We start from the raw sequence: 23,464 nt of genomic DNA on the forward strand, positions 1-23,464 counted from the left end.
CTTCAATCTCGTTTCTAGATATTGGTCTATTCAGGTTGTCAATTTCTTCCTGGTTCAATTTTGGGAGTTTATAGTTTTCCAGGAATGCATCCATTTCATCTAGGTTGCTTAGCTTTTTGGCATATAACCGTTGATAATAACTTCTGATGATTGTTTCTACTTCTGTGGTGTTAGTTGTGATCTCTCCCTTTTCATGAATTTGGGATTTCTCTCGTTTCTTTTGGATTAGTGTGGCCAATTAACCATAAGAGACTCTTAAACTTAGGAAAAAAACTGGAGGGGAGGGGTGGCGGGGGAGAGTTAGGGTGGTTGGGTTATGAACATTGGGAAGGGTATGTGCTAAGGTGACTGCTGTGAATTGTGTAAGACTCAAGATTCACAGACAGGTACCCCTAAAGCAAATAATACATTATGTGTTAATTAAAAATAAAAATTTTCTCTTCTGATTAAGCTATTAATGGTACTAATTATAAAGGCCTTGTTATAATTAGTGTCTGCTGCCTAAAGCAGAATTCTCAGAAAGTTCAGAGTTGAACAGGGTAAGATGTCATTTGAGATATTTTTTCTCCTTTGGTTGTTCACACAATTTGACTTCAATGTTGCCATCACTGAATGCTTCTCCTTTGGTCTCCTCCACAGGATTCTGTCTCCGGAACAACATTGCTTTCTTCTGCATCATTGTAATTCCTGAATTTCCGTGCCTTCGTGCTGGAGATAAGGTTTCTTTCACTATGCAATAACAAACTGCAGATAAAAAATTTTTTTTGAAGTTTTCGTTCAGAAATGCATAAACAATGGGATTACAGATGGAATTGGAAAATCCAATTATCTGCACTATGGCAAAAATCATCTTGATTGTAACATCGTCATATTCCTTTTCAAAATTACCTGAAATAAAAATTAATAGTCTAGAATGTATTATGTTCTAACAAGCAGAAAATAGAATTTCTGTTTATCATCTGTCTTAACTGACCACTTACACTTTGACAAGTGGATAAAGATATAAAAGTCTCAAGACAATTCTGGGAAGAGCCATCTCATGTCAGAAGAAAAATAAGCTCTGTGATGTGTCCTCATTCAAAGAGAATCTTGCCTCACAAGCACAGCCTGGCGCCCAGCACATATTAGGGAGCTTACTGCATTTCTACTTGATTCTAAGCTTTGAATAAACTGGAAGCAGAAGTTACCAATCACATGTTTGCTTGTGTTATGGAAACACATCACCTGAGAATTATGTTAAGTCTCAGATTATCAAAGGTAATACAGTGAGGGTCTGACTGAAATCCTAGGTGTTATTAAATGTATGTGGTTCAAGTAGGTATTCTAATCAAAATGGAGAACACTCATAGTATGTCACACTTCTCCAGTGTCTGAATGGCTTATGGAGAATGGGAGGCATGGCATGAAAGAAACTCAAACATGTTTCTGTATCTTCTGTAATTATTAAAAATTTGGTCAAAGTCATACATAATTATCTACCATGTAATGATCTGGGGTCTTGAAAACATGAAAGAAACCCACAAAATGTTTGATATTTGATTACCCAAGTGAATAACAATAAATTTCTATGATTCATTACATTATCCATTCTAGCAGGAAATAAACTAAAACTTCTATCAAATGAGAATGAAAAGCACTCACTGTATTCAATCATCATGTGAACGATGTGGAAAGGTGCCCAGCACACGGCAAAGAGAGCCACCACTGTCACCATCATAATGACAGCTCGCTTCTTCTTCCTGGACCCATAAGGATAAATTGTATTAGTTAACTTCTTGGAAAATTTGTCACATTGATATCAAAGTTATTCAAGTTTGAGCCTAAATTTCTCCACCATAATTTTTCAAATATTAATAAAGCTCATGACAGGTTAATTGTGGGCTGTTTTTCATTTTTCCCATTTCCCTATGTTTCTCATATTATAAACATCCTTATGATGTGTACTTATAATAGGTCAAGCACTTGGATAGATGCTTGGTGTGGATTATGTCATTCATCTTCTCAGTAAACCATTTATGGATGCAGAAACTGAGGCACGGAGAAGTTTATGTCACTTGCAAAGTCGGATGACCAGTAAGGTATTTAAACTGTAAGGGGTAGAGTGGCCTTAAAGTTATACAGCTTAACTTCAGTATTAAGCTCTTATTCCCTTCATACTGAAGAGCATTCTTCTGAGGAAGTGGGAGAGCTAAATCAGCAGTAAATCCCAAGGTGCTCAATAGTCCAGTACCCACGCTGACAGGGAGGATTGCTTCATACAAACTGGGCACCAGAGGTCGCTGCACACTTGAAAAATGAGACAATTTCACCAAACCACAAAACTCCTTAGAAGGTTTTTGTTTTTGTTTGTAATAGCCATTCCACGTAGATTATAAAATAAACATATGGACTACAAGTGCCATATCAGTAAATTGTGTTTTATTTTTATTAGTAGTGAATATGTTCAGAAAAGAAAGCTTTTAGTGTTATATCAATAATAATAATTTAAAGTAAATAGCATACACTGACTACCAAAGGATTTCCATATATATCTTGTGCATTTGAGCATCACTTTTGGGTAGGAGGAAGTGAGGATGGATTTTTACTAAGCTCCTTGCTACATAGGAGGAAAGCAGGAGCCTTAGTCCACTCCATGTGGCTGGTGAGTTGTGGGGAAGAGAAGACCACAACCCTTACCCCCATGTCATGCTGACATGGAGATGAAAATGTAACAATTTTCCAAATTTTCTAAACTCCTGCCATACCTAAAATCTCCAAAGTTTAAAGTCAGCCCATGTCCTAAACATGAATTACAAATGGCACTTCGGCTAAATTTCCCAGGAATTGAGAGATTTCTAGCACCTGCTCCTTCAAGCACAACTAATTACAAATATTTTAAACAGAGGTGAATATTTCATTAAACGGACCTGGTTATTTTTGACATTTCTTTTCCATGAATAGTTCGAAGCACTGAGCAATCCCCCACTCTTTTCTTTATCCAAAGTTCATAGCCGATTTTACTATACAGGATAAGCATCAGCAAAAGAGGCAGGAGGAAGAGGATGACAAGGATGAAGGTGGTATAGATTTTCTGGTGTGCAGGGCTGGCCCACTCTTCCAAACAGCAGACATGTTCTTTTTCATATAAGAAGTCATACTTAATCTTTAATACAAGAACAATTCAGTTAGAGGAACCAGAGTCAGCATAGAAAGAACAGAAAGCAGTTAACTACTATTGTAATGCTGCATTTTTCAGATCCTTACATATTTACTGTGGGGACATATTTCAAATGAGAAATATTTTTGATTGTTCTTTTGTTGTGAAGTGTCATTTTTCCTTTATTCCTTACATTCTTAATAGTTTTATACTTTCTTTTCTATTTTAAAATGGAATTGAGGGCAATAACCTCTTTATTTTATTTTATTTTTTAATCTCCCACAACTTTTTTTCAATTTGGTAAAAGAGAGCTATGCTCTTTGACCAGAGTATGTATGCATAGAGTACAGATGAAGAACGTTGCTTTCCAGGTGGAGAATACACTACAAATACAACAACCAAAGTATTGTATGAAAAAAATATTTTGTACTTGCATGCCAGCTAGTTTAATGTTACATTATTTTGCTTCCTCAATTGTTGAAGAGACAAATTTTGGCAAGGCATCAGATATCTCTCAATTGATAGTACTGAAAGCCTGTATTTTGTTACAGCTATTCCAGATTGGAATGATCAGGTTGTTTGCAAAGATTTTAGAAACGTAACTGATAGCTTTAAGATCTGAGATGAACAAGAAATTGAGATTCAAAGTATTGTCAATCTACAAATATTCAGACTCAGCTCTGAGCCTGATAATGTCTACCTCAATTGAGGTAGATATCTTACAGAAAGACAATGTCTCCTTATTAATATTATTTCTGACCGACTCATGAGTTCAAAATATTATTAATAGCAGTATTAATAATAACAGCAAATGTTAATAAAGGACAAACTTAGAGAAGCATATCAAGAGTTATTTAACTGGATAATAAGAAAAAAAGAGAATTTAGCAAAACTACTGCTATTTTGGTCATTTTAGAGCTTTCCAGATGAAGAACACCTAGGTCTTAGACATATTTTTGCCTTCATTCCTGCGAATTTTATCATCAATTGTTAGTCAGTTGAATTGGGAAACAACCTTTCTGGTATACTCATAAAAGTTAAGAAAATTCAAGCTCTGATCAAGGTTGTTCTTTACAAATACAGTGAGGGATGAAAACACTTACTGAATAATAATTTCAAGATCCAAACTCCCTGGGAACCGGATATAAAGTGAAATTCAATCTGACTCCATGGAGGAAGAGCCCACAAAGGCACAGCCATGGGGGCAACACACTGGCACATGGTAAGGCACAAACTACCCCAGCAGTCTCCAAATAGGTGCATGTTGCCCTGGAGACAAGCACAGACTTTCTGAGGGCACAAGGCAGATGGCTTTAAGGGAGCCAATTTCAGATCTTCTATTAGCAACTGCACAGTCCTCTAAAATTCTGCTACCTCGGGGTGCCTGGGTAGCTCAGGCCTTAAAGTGTCTGGCTCTTATTTGGCTCAGGTCCTGATCTCGGGGTCCTGGGATCGAGCCCCCCTGTCAGACTCTGTGCCCAGCGCGGAGTCTGCTTGGGATTCTCTCTCTCCTTGTACCTCTGTTCCTTCTCCCCACTCATGCTCTCTAGCTCTCTCTAAAGTAAATAAATACAATCTTTAAGATTCCACTGCCTTGGAGAAGCCTGAAACTGAGTGTTGTGCTCTCTCTATAGTCTCAGTTTCTTGTTTCTAATCCCTCTTCTCCCCAGCTACAAAAGCCAGATCTCTTACCCAACCACAGTCTTACTATGAGGCACTGAAAAAGGAGGTGGCTTGAATTACTGATGTCAGTGAAGCCACCATGATCAAGAAACCATAAATACATGACAGGGCTTTGTGCTTTTCCCTGTATTAAACACATTTCTATTCAGGGTAAAGCTTGGCATTAGGAAAAAGTGTTTTGACAGATGTTGAGATGCTGTGAATTTACATTTTTCATACAGTGAAGGGGCAGAAGTGATGACAATTTTAATTTTACCACCTCGTTGCTTCCATCCCCTGAAAAATTGTCAAATACATCACTCCTGAGAGAGAGCCCGGTGAGAGCAAAGCAAAGAGAACTTCAGTGGGTGGAAATGGTGACGTGTGGGTGCTTCGTTTCACCCAGGTGAGACATCCAGGCTTTCTGCATGCTCACACACACTCTCTCTAGTAGAATTTTAGGAGTGAGAAGGTGGTCATGGGATGCATATTAATAGATTTATCTGGTATGAAAAATGAAATCACAATTTTTCCTGACAGAAAGCAAATCTGACTTGGCTGATTGGTGTGACAGTGAGGACTGGCTTTGCCCATTTCATATGCATTTTCTACAAGCTGAATGAGTTACATATTTAAACTATATTTAGAGCAGATGATAAAATAAGTTTATTTAAAGAAACAGACAAATACCCTGTGTCTATGGGCCAGGAAAGGACCCCTCAAATGACTACTGGATTGGGTCACTTAGGAGAGGACTCCACTGGTACAGGATTCCTGTTAGGTTAAGGGAGAAAAGAGCTGGCCACATACAGTTGTGTGTGCAAGCTAGAGGGGCATGATAAACAGCCTGCTGGAGAAGGGAATAGCAGTCAGAAGCCTCAGTGATGTTATCTTTGAAAAACCCACAAGTAAAGACTTAATTGTGAGCAATAGTCACGGGCAGAGGGCACTGACACCAGGGTACACCTGCCCCTTCCTCCCCTCACCTTTCTCACCAGCTCCCAAAGAGCCAGAGGCAGTCCATTGAACGGGAAGGGAGAAATGCGCAGTAAGGAAGGGGAGGTAATGCGGATTATGTCCCTTTTCCATACTGTAGGATTCTAGACCTAAAATAGCTTAATCTGAGGGAAGGGGTTGTTTTGCTTTGATTGAAAGTATGGATTTATGTGGTTGGGACACTGGGCTGGGCATTTAACCACAGAACTAACACTTTTGTTGTGACTGAAAGTGACCAGAGGAATGTTGCGCTTTGAACGGTTGGAAGAGTAACAGGGCCTACCCAGGGCTTCATCCACAGCATTGCATCAGAGTACTGGGAGGTCCTCAGGTCACATTTTTACAGGCAGCAATGGACAGAATAAAATTACCTTCTGCTCTCACCTATGGAGTCCGGCTCATTCAATACACAGGTTACATAAAAAAATCAAGTCATGTTTTCAATGTACCCTTGCCTGAGAGCTCATTTGTTATCCTTGCCATTGGACACCGCACATCCAATCCAGTTTCACATTTGCTTCCGTCAATTTAAAAAGGTATAAAAGGATACATGGTTTAAAAGATTATCTTAGTGGTGTGTGAACAACGCCCTACTGCCTTTGAACACTACTATCTGGGCTAGATCGTGTATGCAGGACACGTTGAAGTATGTATGCCCCACTGGCGAGACTGGGTCACCAAAAACAGCACCATGCTCCCTCCACTGTGAATCCCCATGCAATGCTGGGCCCATTAAATAAAGGTGTGAGGGAAGGAAAGAGGTCAGATAAGATGATCCTGGCATACACCCTAATTCAAATTTCAGTTTGTCAATGTATGGGAGATGAATAAGAAAATATTTATGAAGGAGAATCAACTAATAAGCAGATAATCGATGACAATTTTTTAATGTGATTCAAAAATAAAAGAAAAATCTAGAGCAACCACTGAACTCTTCAAATGCAACAAGACACCAGAGGCCACTTGGAAAGGCATGCTCAGCTTGCAGGAAAATGTAGAATGTGACCCTGGTTAATTTTCTTTTAAGCATTAAAATCTTAATAATACAAGATCAAGGGAGAGTTAGATAAATGGGGGAAGGGGAGGATCTTAAAACAAATTATTTTATTCCACTTGAATAATTTCCAGTGAAATAATTGGGATCATACAAATTTGCAGGAAGAAATTGGATTATCACTGAGAGGGCTGGGAAAACTTTCAATAACATGACTATCAATCCCAGTCCCAATCTACCTCAAGACGTTGCACATGCCACATGGGTGATCCAACGATGACTGCCACCAGCCAGACCACACCTGCCGAAACATTACAATCATCAGAATATGGCTCCAACAGCAAAGCAAAACACATGTATGCTTATGAATAAAGCAGATGCTCTGAACATAAAGACTCCTTATATGCAATCATATTTGCCCTCAAGCAGAGCAGGGGTCTACCCATTCTCATGGCCACTCTTCCATCATCTTCAAAATTGCTGGTGGAACAGTCTTCTGAAACATTTTTAAATGCTTAATTAAAACTTCTTAAAACAATAACAATAAAACTCCTGAATAGTGTTTCAGTGACTTCAAGATAAAACCCAAACCCTTAACCTGGTTTCTGGGGTTCTCTCATTTGCCTCTCTTTCCTCTTACATTTCTGTCCATGTTCTTCAAAACAGCATCCTTTACTGAGGAATGTACAGATTTGCTTTCAGTCCCTGTATCTCAGAATGCATTTGAGGTGCTCTGACACTGTCACCCCGGATGGCACCTTATTCCACTCATTTTCCAGGACTTGACTCAAATGTCACTTTCTCTACAGAATCTTTGAAGGTCGCCATCATTTCCAAATAGAACTGATCGCTAATTCCCTGTTGTCTCCATGTGCCCTCTAGTCATTTGTTGCCCTTAGTCATTTCTTCTCAACTTCATCTAAACTCACTGAGGCAAAGACAATGCAATTTACTTGTTTTGTTTCTTTGTTTCCCCAAACAAGAGTCCAAGGATAATTCCTGGCCCTCAGTAGGTGTTGATCAAGCATCATAACATGAGTATTATTTCCTTATTAACAAAAACAAACACTTAAACATCAGAAACAAGAGTGCTCTTTCCAAATTCCCCATCCACCATGTTTTTGTTGAGGGAATTGCTTTAGTGATGGGTCCTGAGCCAGGAACAAAAGAGAGTCCGAACAGACTAGTATAAGGCCAAAACCAAGAGACTCAACATCAATTCTGAGAGCAATTTCTCAGCTCAAATTTTTCTTGTGCTTTCTGTATTGAGTAGAAAACAATCTATTGCCTTGGGTTTCAAGAAACTGAGACTCACTTAAGCTATAGCTGGGGCTTATTATAAAGAAACACATGAACTGGCACTGTCTATAGAGAGTCAAAGATTTAAGATGGTTTTAAGACTCACAAATCAATCTCTCTCCACATTGCCATACACATCTATTCTATTCTAGTCCAATCACTATCTCATATTATATTAAGTCCAATCACTTCTCCAATCTTTAGTAGAAATTCTGGAGGAATTGAGTCTAATTGGCTTAATTCATTGACAGTCCTTCTGTGTCTACTACCTGTTCTGGGATAGCAGGGGCAGGGTTAGATTTATATTACTGGTATAATCTGTGAAATCTTGTGGGCAAGTGAGTCTAGCAGGTCATTGCTGATGTCCTGGGGGCAAGGCAGTCTCAGCTAGGAGGTACTGGGCATGAGGACAGGGCTGGTTCCCAGTGTAACAGAGCTAGAGAAAGATGTCAGGCAACACTGCATGCAAGCCCCATAGAGACAGGAGACTCCTTGGTTTAAAATCCTTTCTGTCTCCCATGACTCTTTCGAGTAGAAATTGCCTTGACTGCCTGTTATTGACTTTGCCTTCAGATCCTTAGACTCTCTACTTCTCTTTCCTTTTTTAATAACTTCCCTCCTCCACATATTCCTTTTTTCACCCTCTTTCCACATCCACACACACCTTTCAGATTTTTCGAAGGTAGAAAGATGTCAATTATTAAAAGCAACGAAGCCTTTGAATTCCTTGTAGGGAGGATATGCCATACATTTGAAACTAACTAAAACTAATGAATATTTTTCCTGTTGATTTATCTGTTTATTTCAAACTATGTAAAATGGGTTTAGCATTGCAAAGCCTTCAGGAGTTCTTTCTGTAATTCTACTCTCCCATGCTGGCTGATTCTTACAGCAGAAATAAACGTTTACTCATTCCTCGCAAGTGAGATATTAGTAAAAATTTCTCTTTGGTTATCGCATTAGTTGCTCCCTCGACCTCTCATTGGTGAACTGTCATACATTCAAACCACTGGGAAGCACATTAAGATTTTAAATGCTTTGGTTATAATGATCAGATAGAGAAATTCTTCCATCTTACTGTGCTAGGCTTTAGGACATCACCTTGAGCTCGCCACTTATCAGGAGGTACCTGCTCATCATGACTTGTTCACTCAGGAATGGTTACATAAACCTGAGGATTCAGGAATGCCTGAGCAAAATTATGAAGTGGATAGAATTTGTGCTCATCAGGCACCTCTAGCATTCAAAACCCAGGGTTCTCATGAGTCCTCTGAACTTCTACTATTGTGGCCTCACCACTGGGGTCACCTCTGAGCAGCACTCCAGTTCTCTACCTTTCTGAAAAGCATCTTTCCTTCCCATATCAAAATCTACCTGCTCTAAGAAGGGCCTCTTACCTGAGGATGACAGTTTACAAATCTAACAAATGTTAATGTGATAATGCCACTGAAGGGTGATCTTAAATTAGCTAAAAGTAGTGCTTAAAAGGTTAAGACTTGAACTGAAGAACTAACTCTGAAATGCAAAATTTTAAATGTGGGGGTAGGCCTAAAGGAGAAAAGGAGCCAAGGTCTAGGTAAATGGGAGAGGTCTGAAATCCTGAAGTTACCCCATGATGCCTACAAGCTACACCTGAAGCTATTTGTGTGGTTCATCAACACAGTTCACTTTGAAGAAATTCAGTGTGCTCTGTAATAAAGAATGGCCATACTGCCACTGGTACATCCTCACCTAGCATGGTGAAAGCCCTTCTGTTGGTGTACTGCCACTTCATTTTAAAAGGATGCACAAGTCCCTGGTGCCTTTCCACAGCAATGCAGGTCATGGTGAGAATCTCTGTCATGATAGCAGTGGACTGGACAAATGGCAGCATCTTGCAAACGAAGGCACCTGCAAAAAGAAAGAGGACAGTCAAACATCAAGAGGGAAAGTTTTTCTGTGTTTCTGTAATTGTTGCGGTTAATTAATTCTGAGCCTCTGTTCAAAAGTTTTATGACTATAATTACATTATAGATTCAACATAATTGAGAAAGGTGGAACTGGCTAACATTTTCTCTAAGTACCTAAATTATAGGTGATTACCTAGAAGAGGACAATGAAAAGGCAAGTAAATATCTGGTCATTGATAATAGGCAGGAAAAAAAATCAATGTGAGTCTTGCTGAAGAAAGAGCAAAGGCAGTCTCCTAGAGTCACAACCACACAGTAATCTTTGATTATTTTTTCCTTTTTGGTTCTCTGTCAAATCATGACAAAGGAAGAATTCTCACCAAAGACTCCAATCTCTTCTTTTATTTTTTAGTCTCCTTTGATTTTCTGTCTACAACCTTATGTGTGGCTTACATCATTATACTCTTAACTGATTTCACTTTCTCCAGTGCAAAGGCCTCAAACTGGTGGCTCCTGGGCAAGATTAGGTCTACAAACATGCTCTGCATGATTTACACAATATTCTTGCAATACGTGAATACATCATCAGCATTTGAAATGTTTACACTACTTGTCTTGCCCTGTCACCATTTATTTGTAACGCTGATTTGATGTTTCTGCTCTTGAATCCATCTTACTCATGGCTATCAAACTCATTACTCTTTTTATCAGATAATCGGAGCTCAGGGAATATGAAAAGTTGGAAGAAACCTCAGAAGTCATGGAATTTTCAAGCTCTCTCCAAAACCAGAAATCATCTTTTCAGCTTCTCTCACAGATGCTCTGCCAAACTCTGCTTAACACACCTGCAGAGGAGACTTCCTGGCCAGCATACTCCCATCTCAAGCTGATGCTTTAGGTTTTTGTTGTTGTTGTTTTTCCTTCTTCTGCTTAGAATATTCTTCCCCCAGACAACTGCCTCCCACCCTTCACCATGGTCTTTGCTCAAGTGCCTCTTCAATGAGGCTCATATGCTCTGACAGCATATCCTTAACTAAGGTTTGCCCCATTCCCCTTCCACCTCCTCTCATCCCTTGGGTCTTATTTTACTCTTTTCCTATAACTCTTTCACTAGAGAAAGTGCTTTTTAATAGTTCTACCCGCTTCTTCCAGTTTCGCTTTCTGAAAGTTTCAGAACTAACCAACTATCTTTTCCAAACCTCCGCTCTTATATTCAAAAGAAACTTTCATGTCATTCCTAGGTCTTTTCTTTTCGGATTGTCCCTGCTGTTCTTCATTTGACATGATTTTCAAACTTTCAATTCCTTGGACACCTTCCAAGGACTTCCTCTTGTTAGTAAACACGTGGTTAGGAAGGAAGGAAACCTACCATCCTCAAGATGCAGTCTGGCCAAAGCAGAAACTGCAAGATTATATTGCCTCCTTGGGTCTGAACACCCTCTTCTGTGACTGTAACTAAAATTTACATCAGTCTTTGATGTTAGAATTTTTACATGGTTGGTTTCCATTGCACTTGAAATCAACTTGGAATAAACTAAATTGGTCTAATAGAAAACTACTGTTTTTTAAAGAAAATTTTTGTTAATCCAAGATCTTGTGACTAAGGAAAAAAAAAATGTATGTAGATATCACTAGATATTCCCTTTCTAGTCCTTTTTGGAAGCTTCCAATTTCAATCCAAAAGTCATTCACAATCACTCTTATCCTCTGTTCCTGTTCCCCAAATCCCAACCCTGTTCAATGTTAAGGCCTTTCCTTATCTAGCAAGATAGTTTATATGCTAAGTGCAGAAATTTGCTTTCAATTCTAATGTATTTCACTCTTCAAATACTGATCACACTGTGAATGAATTAAATTAGCTTAAATCCTGTTTTGGATGTGACACTTGAATAGAGGAATATATGAATAAATTATTCATCTGAATGTTTCTCCTTTTTTTGTTTTTGTTTTTAAATCTGATGAGTTCTTCTATTCTTTTAACCAAGTTGTTTATAAAAAAAAAAAAAAGTCTGACAGGCTGAGGTTAAAGAAACATCAGAAAAATTTTCCATGAAATAAACATAGACTCATTATCAGCACAGCTTAGATATAACTATCCAAGCAACTAAGAATTATTATGGTAATGTTATTTACTGTATATAAATATATTATATTTACATATGTTATATACATTTTATACATATATATTTATATACATTTATATAAGTAGATAAGACTACATTCACTGTGTCTTATCTCATGGTAGTGTTATCCATCTCAAATATATTCATTTTGTCTATCATAACAGCATGGGAAATTGGTCACCTGATTCTGTGCTATCAGGACACATTGTGATCCTGAGTCACCTGATTCACTCTGAGCCTTGATTTCATCATTTGTAAAAGGGATTAATAACACCCATCTGTCATAAGACTGAAGTGTGTGCTTTATAAAATCACATAAATACCCAGTACAGATGTGTTACTTAATAAATGAAAGTTCTGGGGCAGCTGGGTGGCTCAGTGGTCTAAAGCCTCTCCCTTCAACTCAGGTCATGGTGTCAGGGTCCTGGGATCGAGCCCCACATTGGGCTTTCTGCTCGGCAGGGAGCCTGCTTCCCCCTCTTTCTCTGCCTGCCTCTCTGCCTACTTGTGATCTCTATCTGTCAAATAAATAAAAATCTTTAAAAAAAAATTAAATGAAAGCTCTTTTATCATCAGACTACCTGCATAAAAAAATTGAGGTAAATTTGATATGTTTAGAGCTAACAGATTTTTTTTGTGAATAGGTTCTAAACTACACATGAAAGGATAGCTAGTTTTATAACATTTCCCAGATAAAGATAGTGCAGCTCAAAAAACTCAAGTGATTTGCCTACATCCACACAGCTGTTTATTGACAGATGAGGGCATGTGACTAGGTCATCTGAATCTAGTTCTTTTCTCCATGCCACTTTCACTTAACTTAATGCACTCGTGCTATGTGGCATAGATTTCTTGTCTCATAAGTGTTTAATAATCTTATTTTATAATCCACTTGAGCATTTTGCACCAAGTTGTACTAGTTCTATAATCTGTCCTCTTATCCTTTTAAGGCACCCAGATAGCATTAGCCTAACTCATTATTTCTGACATTTCTTCAACTAATATTTAAGAAATTACAGAAAATGTTTTCTTCTTTTTTAAAAAAGATTTTATTATTTATTTGTTTATTTGCATGTGCAAGTGTAGGGAGGGGCAGAGGGAAAAGGAAAGAGAGAATCTCAAGCAGACTCCATGGGCTGAGCATGGCCTGGATGCTTAATTAATTGAGACACCCAGGTGATACTGACAGTGTTTTCTTGATCACACTGCCGAGTTTCTTCAATGTTATGGCATGGTACTTATTTAGGCTAAAACTTTGAGTTTTTTAAAAATAAATAAATAGATGCTCTTTTCCTATTTACTGTCTTATCTTGGATCTTTATTTTCATTCTAACCATTTTTGGTATGCTCTTTTTAAATTTGGACATTTTTTCCCAAGGTTTAGAAGACTAAAGTAAAATAGGCATTGAAGAGATTTTTTTTTTTCCCCTCTGTCTTTCATTAAATTTCCAGCCCTCCTTTCCTTTTTCAGCATCTTATTCTGGTAATCTCTCTAACAGCACTCTGGCCCTTCCTAGGACAAGGCACACAGAGGTATTCCTTGTAGGTTCTGCCTATTGCTTGGGGAGATTCTCAACTCAGAGGTACAGAACCCTTGGGGATGATTGGGTTTACATGACTGAAATAATGCTGCCTGAAATAAAAGAGGGTTGTTTGGTATATAACAGTCACTGTAACAGACATTCTTTGATTTATTTTTCATTTTTTCTTTCTTTTTATTAATTGAAATTTTTATGAGATAATTATAGATTCACATGCAGTTGTAAAAAATAATACAGACATATTCCTTGTGTAGTTTTTCCAGTTTCCCCCAATGGTAACATTTTGCAAAATTACAGTAAAATATTACTACCAAGATATAGACATTAATATGATCTGCTGATTATATTCAGATTTTCCAGTTTTGCTTTAAGTCTTTTCTGTGTGTGTATGTGTGTTCTATATGATTTTATTACTTGTGTAAATTTAGGTATTTGCCACAACAGTCAAGATACTAAACAGTTCCAACACCCTCCTGCTGCCTTTTAATAAGCACACCCAAGGCCCTCCTGCCTCTACCCATCCCTGTCACTAACTACAGGCAATCTTCCATTTTTAATCTGTCTTCCATTTGTAAAATTTTAAAATTTCACAAATATTACATAAAATGAGTAATATAATAGATAATCTCTTGGGACTGTCCTTTTTTTTCTTTTAGCACAATCCCCTGGACACTCATCCAAGTCTTTGCACGTGTCAATAGTTTATTCTTTTATACTGCTTACCAGTATTCTCCAGTTTGTTTAATCACTCATTCATTGAAAACATCTGGGCTACTTCAGTTTTTTACTACTACAAATAAAATGGTTATGAATATTTGTGTACAGGTTTTGGTGTGAATACAAGTCGTCATTTTTCTGAGACAAATGTCAAGAATGTAATTTCCAGGTTGTATGATAATTGCATGTTTACACTTATAAGAAACTGTTAAACTATTTTCCAAAGTGACTGTATCATTTTGTGTTCCTATTGGCAAAGTATGAATTACCCACTTTCTTTACAGTCTTTTTTATTTTTTTGTCAAGATCTATTTATTTATTTGAAAGAGAAAGAGAGAGAGAGTGAGGGAATGCACAGGTCGGAAGGACAGAGAGAGAGGGAGAGAGAATCTAAAGCAGACTCTGTGTTGAGTATGGAAACTGACATGGGACAAAATCCCGCAACCCTGGGAACATGACCTGAACAGAAACCAAGAGTCAAATGTGTCACCCAGACACCCTAGTTTCTTCATATTCTTGTCAATATTTAGATTTGCCATTTTTTAAAATTTTAGTCACTCTGTTAGCTGCAGAGTGTTAGCATTTTTTTTCATTTCTTCTATTTCTAATAATACTGAACATGTTTTCATATGTTTCCTGTCTTCATGTGTGTCTGTATATTCTCTTAGATAAAATTCCCTTCATATCTTTTGCTGTCCATTTTCTACAAAAACTGCCTTTTTATAACTAAGGTTTAAGAGTACTTAATATGGGGACAGCTGGGTGGCTCAGTTACTTAAGCTACTGCTTTTGGTTCAGGTCATGATTCTAGGGTCCTAGGATTAAGCCCTGTATTGGCTTCTTCCCCTCCTCCTGCTCATGCTTGCTCCCCCTCTCATTTACTCTTTCTCTTTCAAAGAAAAAAAAAAGAGTACTTAATATGGATCTAGATGCTAATCCTTTATCAGACAAAAGATATATGCTTTACAAGTATTTTCTTCCAGTTTAGCTTATCTTTTCATCTCTTCACCAGGACTTTCACAGAGTAAGTATTTAATTTTGATGAGGTGAGTTTATTAATTTTTCCTTTTATGCATTGTACTTTTGGTTTTAGTTAAGAACTTTAAGAACTCTGTGTCCAATCCTGAAGATTTTCTCTTTTTTTTTTCTATAAGTTTTATAGTTTGCATATACATTTAAGTCTATGATCCATTTTGAGAAAATTTTAATATAAGTTGTGAGAATTAAGGAGTTATTGTGTGTTTTGTTTGTTTCTTTTGGGCTACGAATGCCAATTGCTCCAGCAACAATTGTTGAACAGGTAAGTCCTTCCTCCATTGACATGCACCCTTGTCAAAAGCAGTTGGGCATATACATATAGATATATTTTTGAACTCTCTATACCATAATGTCTTGGTTACTTATCTACATGGGAAGCTTTAATATCAGTTAAAGGGAGTCCTCCCACTGTATTCTTTTTTGTTAAGGTTACTTTAGCTCCAAGACCAGCAAATCACACCTGGTTAAATATCCAAACACTCTCCACTCCTAAGAAGGACTAACTCTTTAGAGGATGGGCTAGTAGGAAAGAGCAGCCAAAGTGCAACAGCAGAGTGCACACAGCATACACCAGAAACACATCCTGAAGTTTCCTTTATTGTTGTTGTTATTGTTGTTTTCCTTTTCTTTCTTCTTTTTTTTTTTTAAACAAAACAACAAGACAGAGAGATTCATCCCAAAAGGACTCACAGCAAGGGATTTAATCAATACAATATAAGTAAGGTGTCTGAACTAGAATTCAGAACAATGATTATAAAGATACTGGCTGGTCTTAAAGGGAAATAAAACTATTAGATCACAAAGATAGATTCAGGGAACTCAGCAATTCCATAAAATGAAATAATATTCAAATTATAGGAATCCCAGAAGAAGAAGAGTGGGAAAAAGGGACTGAAGTTTTATTTGAACAAATTAGAGCTGAATACTTCCCTAATCTGGTGGAGCAAACAGATATTCAAGTTCAAAAGGCATAGAGAACTCCCCTCAAAAATCAATAAAAACAGGTCAACACAAAGACATATGATAATGAAATTTGCAAATTACAAAGATAAAGAGGAAATCCTGAAAGCAGCGTGGGACAAAAAGGTCCTTAATCTACAAGGGTAGACATATAAGGCTGGCAGCAGATCTGTCCACAGAGACCTGGCAGGCCAGAAAGGATTGGCATGATATATTCAATGTGCTAAATGAGAAAAATATGCAGCCATACTTTATCCAGCAAGGCTGTTATTCAGAATAGGAGAGATAAAGAGTTTCCAAGACAAAAACTAAAGGAATCATGAACACTAAACCAGCTCTGCAAGAAATATTACAAGGGACTATTTAAGCATAAAGAGATGCCAAAAGCAATGAAGATGGGGGGTAGGGAAGGGGTGCCTGTTTGGCTCGGTCTGTTAACTGTCTGCTTTCAACCCAGGTCATGATCTCAGGGTCCTGAGATTGAGGCCACATCAGGTTCCCAGCTCAGTGGGAAACCTGCTTCTTTCTCTTCCTATGCCTGCTGCTCCCCTTCCTAGTGCTTTCTCTTTCTGTGTCAAATAAATAAATAAAATCTTAAAAAAAAAAAAAAGACCAAAAATGGAGACAATCTACATGGACTTTATAGATAACATAATGGCAGGAAATTCATATCTTTCAATAATTACTCTGATTGTAAAGGACTCAATGCCCCAATCAAAAGATACAGAGTACCAGGAAGGATTAAAAAAAAAAAAAGACCCATCAATATGCTGCTTATAAGAGACTCATGTTAGATCCAAAGACACCTTCAGATTGAAAGTGAGGGGGTGGAGAACTATTTATCATTCCAATGAGATCAAAAGAAAGCTGGAGCAGCCGTCCTTATTTAGATAAACTCAATTTTAAACTAAAGACTGTAATAAGAGACGAAGGACACTGTGTCATAATAAAGGGGTCTATCCAACAAGAATATTTAACAATTGCAAATATTTATGCTCCTAACTGGGGGCAGCCAAATGTATAAAACAATTAATAACAAACTTAAAGAAACTTACCGATAATAATACAATAATAGGAGGGGACTTTAACACACCACTTACAGCAATGGACAGATTATCTAAGCAGAAGATTAATAAGGAAACAAGGGCTTTGGATGACACACTGGACCAGGTGGACTTAATAGATATATTCAGAGCATTTCCTCATAAAGCAACAGAATACACATTCTTTCCAAGTGCACATGGAAGATTCTCTAGAATAGATCACATACTAGATCACAAAACAGGACTCAACTGGTATGAAAAGATTGAGATCATACAATGCATATTTTCAGACCACAATGCTATGAAACTTGAAATAAACCACAAGAAAAAACTTGGAAGAACTACAAATACATGGAGGTTAAAGAATATCCTACTAAAGAATGAATGGGTCAGCCAGGAAATTAAAGAATAATTTTTAAAATACACAGAAGCAAATGAAAAAGGAGCAAGAAACGTTTCAAAAACCCAACCTAAACTTATACCTAAAGGACCTGGAAAAAGAATAGCAAATAAAGCCTAAATGCAGCAGAAGAAGGGAAATAATAAAGATCAGAGCTTAAATCAATGATCTAGACATAAAGCAAACAAACAGCAGTAGAGCCCATCAATGAAACTAAGAGCTAGATCATTGAAAGAATTAACAAGAATTGATAACTCCCTAGCCAGACTTATCAAAAAGAAAAAAGAAGGATCCAAATAAATAAAATCATGTATTAAAGAGGAGTGATCACAATCAACACCACAGAAATATAAACAATTATGAGATAATATTATGAGCAATTATATGCCAACAAATTAGGGAACCTGGAAAAAATGGATGAATTCCTAGAAATGTATATACTACTAAATTGAAACAAGAAGAAATAGAAAATCTAAACAGACCAATAACCAGGAAAGAAATTTCAAAAAGAGGTTTCAAAAATCCCTCAACAAATAAGAGTCCAGGGCTAGATGGCCTTCCAGTGGAGGCTTACCAAACATTTAAAGAAGAATTAATAATCTCCTCCAGTCCCGTCCATATTGATACAGAAGTTGGGTATTCATCCTTTTTATAGAGGTATAATATTCCATTGTATATATGAATGATATCTTTATCCATTCATCTGTTGAAGGGCATCATGGCTCTTTCTACAATTTGGTGATTATGGCCATGGCTGCTATGAACATTGGGGTATATATGGCCCTTCTTTTCACTATATCTGTATCTTTGGGGAAAAAAACCCAGTGGTGCAATTACAGGGTCATAGGGTAGCTCTATTTTTAATTTCTTAAGGAACCTCCATGCTGTTTTCCAAAGTGGCTGTACCAACTTGCATTCCCACCAACAGTGTAAAAGGGTTCCCCTTTCTCCACATTCCCTCCAACACTTGTTGCTTCCTGTCTTAATAATTTTGGTCATTCAAACTGGTATAAAGTGGTATCTTAATGTGGTTTTGATTTGAATGTCCCTGATGGCTAATGATGATGAACATTTTTTCATGTGCCTGTTAGCCATTTGTATGTCTTCTTTGGAGAAGTGTCTGTTTATGTCTTCTGCCCATTTTTTGACACGATTATCTGTTTTTTGGGTGTTGAGTTTGAGGAGTTCTTTATAGATCTTGAATATCAGCCCTTTGTCTGTAGTGTCATTTGAAAATATCTTCTTTCATTCTTTGGATTGATTCTTTGTATTGTTGACTTTTTCCTTTGCTGTGCAGAAGCTTTTGATCTTGATGAAGTCCCAAAAGTTTTTCACTTTTGTTTCTTTTGCCTTTGGAGACATGTCTTGAAAGAAGTTGCCATGGCCGATGTTGAAGAGGTTACTGCCTATGTTCTCCTCTAGGATTTTGATAGATTCCTGTTTCACGTTGAGGATTTTTATCCATTTTGAATTTATCTTTATGTATGGTGTAAGAGAATGGTCAAGTTTCACTCTTCTATACATAGCTGTTTAATTTTCCCAGCACCATTTATTAAAGAGACTATCTTTTTCCACAGATATTTTTTCTTGTTTTGTTGAAGATTATTTGACCATAGAGTTGCAGGTCCATATCTGGACTCTTTACTCTGTTCCACTGGTCTATATGTCTGTTTTTGTGCCAGTACCATGCGGTCTTGAAGATCACAGCTTTGTAGTAAAGCTTTAAAATCAGGCAATGTTATGCACCCACCTTTGTTTTCTTTTTCAACATTTCCTTAGCAATTCTGGTTCCATACAAATTTTAGGATTGTTTGTTCCAGCACTTTGAAAAGTGCCGGTGGGATTTTGATCGGGATGGCACTGAAAGTGTAGATTACTCTGAGCAGTTTAGACATTCACTTATTTGTGGAGCACAAGGAATAATATGGAGGACATTAGGAGAAGTAAAGGAAAAGTGAATTGGGGAAAATTGGAGGGGGAGATGAACCATGAAAGACTGTGGACTCTGAGAAACAAACTGAGGTTTTTGGAAGGAGGAGTGTGGGGGGATGGGTGAGCCTGGTGGTGGGTATTAAGAAAGGCATGTATTGCATGGAGCACTGGGTGTAGTGCATAAGCAATTTCTCTTGGAACACTGAAAAACTAAAATAAAATTGAAAGAAAGAAAGAAAGAAAGAAAGAAAGAAAGAAAGAAAGAAAGAATACCTATTCTTCTGAAACTGTTCCAAAAAATAGAAATGGAAGGAAAACTTCCAAGCTCATTCTATGAGGCCAGAATTACCTTGATCCCAAAGCCAGACAAGCATCTTAAATATGCTGAGTCTTCCAATCCATGAGCATAGTATGTCTCTCCATTTACTTATGTATTCTCTGACTTCCTTTATCAGCATTTTATAATTTTCAGCCTATAAGACCTGTATGTTTTGTTTTGTAGTATACCTAAGTATTTCATTTTCCCAGGATTAATTATAAGTAGTGTTATATTTTTCATTTTAGTTTCTGAATGTTACTTGTTATATGTAGAAATACCACTAAATTTTGTACACTGATCTTGTATACTGTGACCTTGCTGAATTCACTTATTATGGGAGTTTTCACTAGATTCCTTGGGATTTTCTGTGCAGAAAATAATGTCATCTGTATTATTTCTTCCTTTCCAAAGTGCATGTCTTAGATTTCCTTTCTTTGTCTTTGTGCAGTGGCTTGAATTTTGAGAGCTATGTTACATAAGAGGGGTATGAACAAACATCCTTACCCTGTTCCCAATCTTAGAACAAAAGTATTCAGTCTTTTACCATTAAATACAGTGTTACTTGTAGGTTTTTACATTTTACTTTTTACATTTTATCAAGTCGAGGAAGTTTCTATTTCTAACTTGCTGTGAATTTTCATCACAAATGGTACTAGATTTTGTAAAATGTTTTTCCTCTGCCAAGTGCTAGGATATATATGATTTTTCTTCTTTAGCTGATTACATTGATTAGCTATGGCAGATTACATTGATTATTTTAATAAATTCTGAGTCAATACTGAGTCAGTCTTATATAAGTACGATAAATCCCACTTAGTTATCTTTTTTATATGTTGTTGGATTCTATCTGCTAACATAGTAAGGATTTTTGTATCTAAGTTCATGAAAGATAGCAGTCTGCAGTTCTCCCTTTATTGTACTGTCTTTCTCTGGTTGATTTATCAGTGTTATAAAGGCCTCATAAAATGAATTAATAATTGTTTCCTCAGCTTACATTTTTGGAAGAGTTTGTGTAAAAGTAGCATTAATTCTTTAAATGTCCCACAGAATTCTCCAGTGTAACTATCTGGGCCTGGAGACTTCATTTTGGGAGAGTTTCAGCTGCAAAGTATTATTTGGTCACTTTCTTTTTAAAAATGTCTTAAAAAAATTTTTTTTTTTAGATTTTATTTATTTGAGAGTGACCAAGCAAGAGAGAGAGCACCAAAGGGGGAAGGGAGGAGGAGGGGCAGAGAGAGAGAGACAGCAGACTCCCCACTTAGCAGGGCACCCAATTTGGGGCTTGATCCCAGGATCCCAGGATCATGACCTGAGCTAAAGGCAGATGCTTACATAAGTCACCCAGGCACCCCCCAAAAATGTCCTTTAAATCACATAATTTTGAGCATATGGTTTAAAATCAGAAGGGCTACAATTTAAAAGAATAGGTCTCTATTCACCCTTGCTCACCTGCTGTTCCCAACGTCTCCTTGTTTTTAATTCTTCTAGTGGTAACTTCACATTTTGAAAACAAGTTGTTTTAGATAGCCTTTCTTCATTTATGGACTTTACCATGATATATATTGACTTTCTTCTGAGATAGATGAACTTTTGGTCCACTTTTATCACCTCTTATTCCCTCTTCCGATAGCTTTTAATTTTCTTATAATAGCACTCTTCAATAACTTCTTTGGAAAGGTTATGGGAGATTATTTCCTAAATTCTTGCATGTAGCTTCCTCTATCTTAGACTCATAGAGAAATATACTTAAACCCCTATTCACTGGCCTATCAACTTCCAACAGTTTATCTTCTTCCCCACATTGCAAGATAGTGATACCTCACCTTCTTCCTCCTTTTCTTTTATCTTCTTCCTTCAAACTTCTATCAGCTTGCCTTTACATTTACTTTATCAACCAGGACAGCTTTTCATTCTGTTTCATAACCATATTAAGTCTTCTGGACTTGACCTACATTTTAATTATAAAAGATTAAAACTATAAACAGCATTTTCATTATTATGACTAAATACTATGACAAAGCCAATATATATGTTGCAATGTAAATACATTTCTCTTTCTCTGATTTTATAATTAAGATCCTTATTAATTTACTTATTGCTCTAAAGTATGCCATATTTTAATCCAGGCCGTAACTTTCTTGCAGAAGAATTTTGTTTATTTAATTTTTCCTGGAGTTTTTTATTGCATTTTTTTCTAGTTGGAAGAAGAAACATGTACCTTCTTTCAACACAGTCTAAGGGTTTATCTTATGAGCTTTGGAATTACTGCCTAGGTTTAGATCCTGGATCTACCATTAGTTGACTGTGAAACCTAAAGCAAATTATCTTACTTCTTTGTGTCTTGGGTTTTCTTATCTTTAGATGATGATAATAGTACTTATCCTATATAGCCATTAGAAGATTAAATGAAATAATAAGTATAATGTGCTTAGGATAGTGCCTGGCACTATGTGAAAGTGCATTCATTAATGTTAGCTACATTTATTGCTGTGATCATCACCATCATTGGCATCCTCATCATTTTTACTATTCTATCTCAACTTTTCACGTTAACATATTTACTCCAAATCAGTCACAAATGGTGTTGGGAAAACTAGACAGCAACCTGCAAAAGAATGAAACTAGACCACTTTCTTACACCATGCATAAAAATAAACTCAAAATGGATGAAAGACCTAATTAAATGTGAGGCAGAAAACCATTAACCTCCTAGAGGAGAACACAGGCATAACCTTTCTAATATCAGTCATAGCAATTTCTTACTAGATGTTTCCTCAGACTAGGGAAACAAAAGCAGAAATGAATTATTGGGACTTCATCAATATTTGTTCTTTTAAGATTCTTCTAGAAGACTACTGAATCATAATTTTTTTTGATTTATTCATTTATTTTAGAGAGAGAGAGAGCATGAATGGGAGGGGCAGAGGGAGAGGGAGAGAGAATCTCAAGCAGACTCTGAAGCCTGATGTGGGGCTCAAGCTCATGAATCAAAGCTGAGATCACAAGCTGAGCCAAAACCAAGAGTCAGATGGTTAACTGACTTTGTCACCCAGGTGCCCTTATTGACTTCCAATTTTAATGACTGAAGTTTTTAATTTGTTGTTTTTTTTTAAAGACTGCTGTCTTTATTTTTATTGGATTCCTTTTCCACTGTTTCTTCAATTTCATGGCTTCTTATTTCTTATGTTTTGTGAAAATTTTTTCAAGTAATTTCTTCAAAGTAATGATTTTAAAGTAAGCTCTTTAAGTTCTTGCATATCTGAAAATGGCTCTAAAATGACTTGAAATTCAAATATCACCTTTCTTTGGAATATTGAAGACTTTGCTTTATTGATTCTTAGAATGAATGTAAAGATTGTCCATCTGATTTTTTTTTTGTCCCTTACAAGTCCTCCTTTACTATTTAGAAGCTTTT

The 23,464-nt window shown here is 36.8% G+C and overlaps 1 protein-coding gene across 1 annotated transcript in view; it reads right to left on the reverse strand.

The window, feature by feature from the left end:
• Window positions 1–292: 292 nt before the first annotated feature.
• Window positions 293–23,464, reverse strand: part of QRFPR (pyroglutamylated RFamide peptide receptor) — a 46,554-nt gene continuing 23,382 nt past the window's right edge. Inside the window, exons 2-6 of the mRNA XM_004747987.3 lie at window positions 9,819–9,977; window positions 7,028–7,089; window positions 2,907–3,142; window positions 1,642–1,739; window positions 293–888 (exon numbers count right to left, since the gene is read on the reverse strand). Coding sequence (XP_004748044.2) covers window positions 548–888; window positions 1,642–1,739; window positions 2,907–3,142; window positions 7,028–7,089; window positions 9,819–9,977 — 896 coding nt within the window. The 3' untranslated portion in view covers window positions 293–547. The remainder of the gene's footprint in view (window positions 889–1,641; window positions 1,740–2,906; window positions 3,143–7,027; window positions 7,090–9,818; window positions 9,978–23,464) is intronic.

Source organism: Mustela putorius, unplaced genomic scaffold (genome assembly GCF_011764305.1).
Source record: "Mustela putorius furo isolate JIRA1106 unplaced genomic scaffold, ASM1176430v1.1 tig00000721_pilon_pilon_pilon, whole genome shotgun sequence".
Lineage (NCBI taxonomy): Eukaryota > Metazoa > Chordata > Mammalia > Carnivora > Mustelidae > Mustela > Mustela putorius.